Source organism: Penaeus vannamei, chromosome 27 (genome assembly GCF_042767895.1).
Source record: "Penaeus vannamei isolate JL-2024 chromosome 27, ASM4276789v1, whole genome shotgun sequence".
Classification (NCBI taxonomy): Eukaryota; Metazoa; Arthropoda; class Malacostraca; order Decapoda; family Penaeidae; genus Penaeus; species Penaeus vannamei.
Window position 1 is genome coordinate 27,359,169 of NC_091575.1, and position 5,000 is coordinate 27,364,168.

General features: G+C 31.6%; 1 protein-coding gene across 1 annotated transcript in view; it reads left to right on the top strand.

Moving 5' to 3' along the window:
* The window catches only part of LOC138866868 (uncharacterized), a 1,677-nt gene extending 1,156 nt beyond the window's left edge, over positions 1-521 (top strand). The window contains exons 4-5 of the mRNA XM_070140685.1: positions 1-159; positions 292-521. The exon at positions 1-159 is cut by the window's left edge and continues 18 nt beyond it. Of these exons, the coding sequence (XP_069996786.1) occupies positions 1-159; positions 292-521 (389 nt within the window). The remainder of the gene's footprint in view (positions 160-291) is intronic.
* The last annotated feature ends 4,479 nt before the right edge of the window (positions 522-5,000 follow it).

Sequence of the window (5,000 nt, forward strand, 5' to 3'; positions counted from 1 at the left end):
GTGGTGAACCTATGGCACATGCTATCCCGGCTGCCGTCTGGCAGTCTGGTACTGTTCCCCCTGACCTGTTCAAGGTTGTGGTCATCCCTCTCTGGGAGGGGAAAAGGGTTCGTTGGGACCGCAACAAATACCTAGGCATCACACTACTCAGTATACCAGGCAAGGTTCTCACTCACATCCTTCTAAGGCGTATCAGAGACCACCTGCCGATGCACCAGAGGTTGGAGCAGTCTGTATTGACTCCTAATAAGTCCACAATAGACTGAATCCTTGTGCTTTGAGTCATTGTAGAGCACCGCCGTGAGTTCGGGCATGGGCTGCCTGCAGCATATATCGACCTCAAGAAGGTGGCTGATACAGTACATTGGGAATCACTCTGGGAGATCTTAAGATTGAGACGAATTCCTACAGGGATTATTGGATTAATAGCAAGCCTGTACACTGGTACTGAAAGAGCTATAAGGTTTCGGGCTTCTTTCCTGTTGGTTCAGGAGAGAGGCAAGGCTGTGTCCTTGCGCTAACATTTTTCAACACGCATGGACTGTATACTGGGCAGTGCTACTGTCCAAAGATATTGTGGAGCAACTATGGGCAATATCTAGGTTACAGACCTTGACTTTGCTGATGCTATTCTATCTGAGTCTTTGGGAACCCTAGTGCCAGTTTTGCTTTACTCCTGAGCCTTGGAGTCTCGTCTTGATACCTTTTGTGAAAAGTTCTTGCGCCGGATCATGGGATACTGCTGGAAGGACCACGTATCCAACTAACGGTTGGACACATAGCACAGGAGCTGTTACTTGCACAATCCGTGATCGCCATATATATATATATATATATATATATATATATATATATATATATATATATATATATATATATATATATATAACATAATCATATATGTGTGTGTATCTGTGTGTGAAGAGAAAGAAAGAGACATTTAGAGAGAGAGGGGAGTTACCTTCTTAATATTCATAATTTAAAGAATTAAAAACATCAGTGTAGCGAAAGGCACACGCCATTTTGTCATTGTGATCAATTCATGATAACAAAATGACAGATTTTCGCATGTTTCCAATGAATAGCTGAGGGTAATATCATACAATCTTTCACTCGAATCTGACACGAATTCGGAATAAGCGGAGAATAATAGTGATAATGATAATAATAAAACGGAAGAGGAAAAAGGAGAGATAAATGCTTGCTCGTGATACAAGACAGTTGGCATGCAGGAAATTTGTCAGAAACGGTTTTCGTAAACCTGTTTGGTGCAAGCATTCCTATTTTTCATTATCATAGTAATTATCATTATCATTAACATTATTATTATTATCATAGTAATTATCCTTATCATTAACATTATTATTATTATTATCATAGTTGTTATCATTATCATTAACATTATTATTATTATTATCATAGTAATTATCATTATCATTAACATTATTATTATTATTATCATTCTTACTATCATTATTGTCATTATTATTATCATCATTAATATCATCATCATCATTATCATTGTTATTATCATTTTTATTATGATTATTATTATTATAATCATTATTATTATAAGCATTATTTTTATTACTATTTTTGTTATTATTACTATTATTATTATTATCATTATTACTGTTATAATTATCATTGTTGTTATCATTATCATTGTTATTGTTAATATTATCATTATCATTAAGACTTTTGTGATTATTATGATTATCATCATTAATACTACAATTATTATCATCGCTATCATTATCATTGTTGCCATTGCTATTATCATCATAATAATAATTATCATTATTATCATCATTTTCATTATCATTATCATTATCTTTATCATCATCATTATAGTCATCATCAGCATTTTTATCATTATATTTATTATCATTATTATTATTGCTATCATTATCATTATAATTATCATTACTTTGATTATTATTATTGTCAGCATCATTACTATTACAATTACTGTTATTATTATCATTATTATCATTATTATTATTATTATTATTATTATTATTATCCGAATCATGATCCGGATCCAGGAATTTTCTAAAGGATTCATTAGCATTGCAAGATAGGAAAACATGGACATCCCCAGTGTGGGGGCACAGAAATATATATATATATATATATATATATATATATATATATATATATATATATATATATATATATATATATATATGAATTTATAACCTCTTTGAGAGATTCGAACCCCCACCGCCATTGGAAAGAATTCACAACAAAAGAAATGTGCAACTAGGAGCCTACTGGCATCCATAGACATTACCTATCTACTCATACATGATTAAGGATAGCGAGTGCCCACAGGGAGTGTGTGTAAAACCTCTTTATCCTTACCCATGTATGAGTAGATAGGTAATGTCTATGGATGCTAGTAAGCTCCTAGTTGCACACTTCTTTTGTTGGGTCGTGTATCAGTGGATAGAGTGCCCGTCTTGTGAATTCTTTGCAATGGCGGTGGGGGTTCGAATCCCTGTCAGAGAGGTTATAGATTAATGATATCAAATGCGCCCAGTGCATTATTCCATGTTTCATATAGATAGATAGATAGATAGATAGATAGATAGATAGATAGATATAGATATAGATATAGATATAGATATAGATATAGATATAGATATAGATATATATTATATATAAACATATATATATATATATATATATATATATATATATATATATATATATATATATATGCATGTATGTAATTTTATATATGTGTGTGTGTATGTATGTGTATGTATATATATATATATATATATATATATATATATATATATATATATATATATATATATATATGTATATTTATATTTATATATATATATAAATATATATATATATATATATATATATATATATGTATATGTATGTATGTATATATATATGTATGTATGTATGTATGTATGTATGTATGTATGTATATATATATATATATATATAAATATATATATATATATATATATATATATATATATATATATATGTATGTATGTATGTATGTATGTATACACACATGCATACACACACAAACACAAACCCACCCACTCACACACACAAACATTTATACATGTATATATATGCATACATACATACTGAATGTTTCTAGTGATTATTGTTGTTATAATAATAATTATTGTTATTGTTATTATTCTTATTCTTATTCTTATTATTATTATTATATTATTTTTGATTTTCTATGAATGTTTTATTTATAACAACACTAGAGACATTTTAATTAACTTTTTATCACCAGCTTTTATTCATTTTAGGGTTAAAACATTCGGTTAAGTTTAGGGTCTCGATTTTACTTCGTTTTCATTCTAATATGCCATAGTAGGAAGTCTGAGTGATCTTTTAGATTTAGGTTTCTTGTTTTGGTTTCACCTGAGCTGGTTTTTTTATGTTGTCGTTTTTTTTTTTTTTTTTTTTTTTTTAAGCCTTCGGCTGTGACGCCAGACTTGCTGGTTTGTCTTTGCTTTATGGTAAGGATTTCAGTCAGGCTCTACGCTTTAGAAGTCTTTTCTTTTAGTGGTTGCATACGACAGTATTAGATATTTTAGTAGCCTTTAGCACATTTGTTTTCTTTTTTCTTTTTTAGGATTCATTTGTAGTAATATTTTACCCTGTGTTTGGCTGAACGTCAGAAAGCGGTATTCACGCTGGAACACCCACATCAATGATTCAATTCCCCCCACGCTACCATTTAAGGGGATTGGATTGGCAGGGGGTTAACTAGGTCTTTTGCGCCTGTATCTCTCGCCAGCATCAAAGGAGGGCAGAATTTCATGATGTGTGACCTCTTGAACTAGGACGGGACCGCTGGGTTAGACAGATCACTTTACACTTCCTACAGGCCTAATCTGGCAGGTAGGCCTTTGGTCAACACAGCTGCCGCCAAGGTCAGTAATCAAAAAGCAAGGTTAGTAAACAAAAGAAATTCAAGGGACTGGGTTTTCCTGTTCGGGTTGCAAAAACACACAAGTATGTGCCTTTATATCTGTCTGTCTGTCTGTCTCTCTATCTATACATATATCAGTCTATTTATATATCTATCTTTCTACCTATATATTTATTTTTTTGTCTGTTGAAATATCTTTCTATTTCTCTATATATACATCATTTATTGATGTATGTGTAAGAAATGGCTCTCTACATAATTAAATGCACATGATCTGATGTTAGAAAAACACTACCCCAGTTATACCAGCTTCTGTACCATATCTGAATGATGATTGTTGTACATAATAGAGCATGACTAACAGAAAATAGATGTTTTTCTTCTTTTTTTTACCTCTCTGAATTGGCTGCGTCATGTAGGCTACCATTTTATGACCTGCCTTTCTTAGAATATGTACACTATGTGTATCTGTGTATGTATGTGTACGCGCGCGTTGCCCCTTACACACTTTAGACACACACACACACATGTAGCTGAATATATAAAACAGAATCATAACATAATCATTTATTCCCGATTTTCCAGGAAAGTAAATTTCGAAGGAAAATAACCACGATTTAATTCAATATGAGCAACAGCACGTCTTTGCTAATGATTCCTCAAATCGAAATGTCACTTTGAATTAATTTATAATCATAATTGACGCACGATTCACTTACGGCCATTTCACATTTCAAATGGAATAAGGATCGCTCGTTTTCCATTGATTAAAATTTAATAATTGAATGTTGCTTCCCAGAAAAACTGAAAGGTAATTAACCGTCTTCTATAAATAGAATTCTGATTATTAGATAATATGGAACTCACCATCTTATTGGGATTGAAAAGATGCTAAAGCGATTGCAACTAAAAATGTGCCAACATAGAGTAAAACCGTTTTAATCCTTTTTTTTGCCTTTTAGTTGATTGCAGTTTCGGTTTATGACTTTTAATATGCTAAGCTGGATGACAAGTTGAATTGAAATTCATAAAAAACATGACTAAAAAGGGGACACACACAGACACAGAC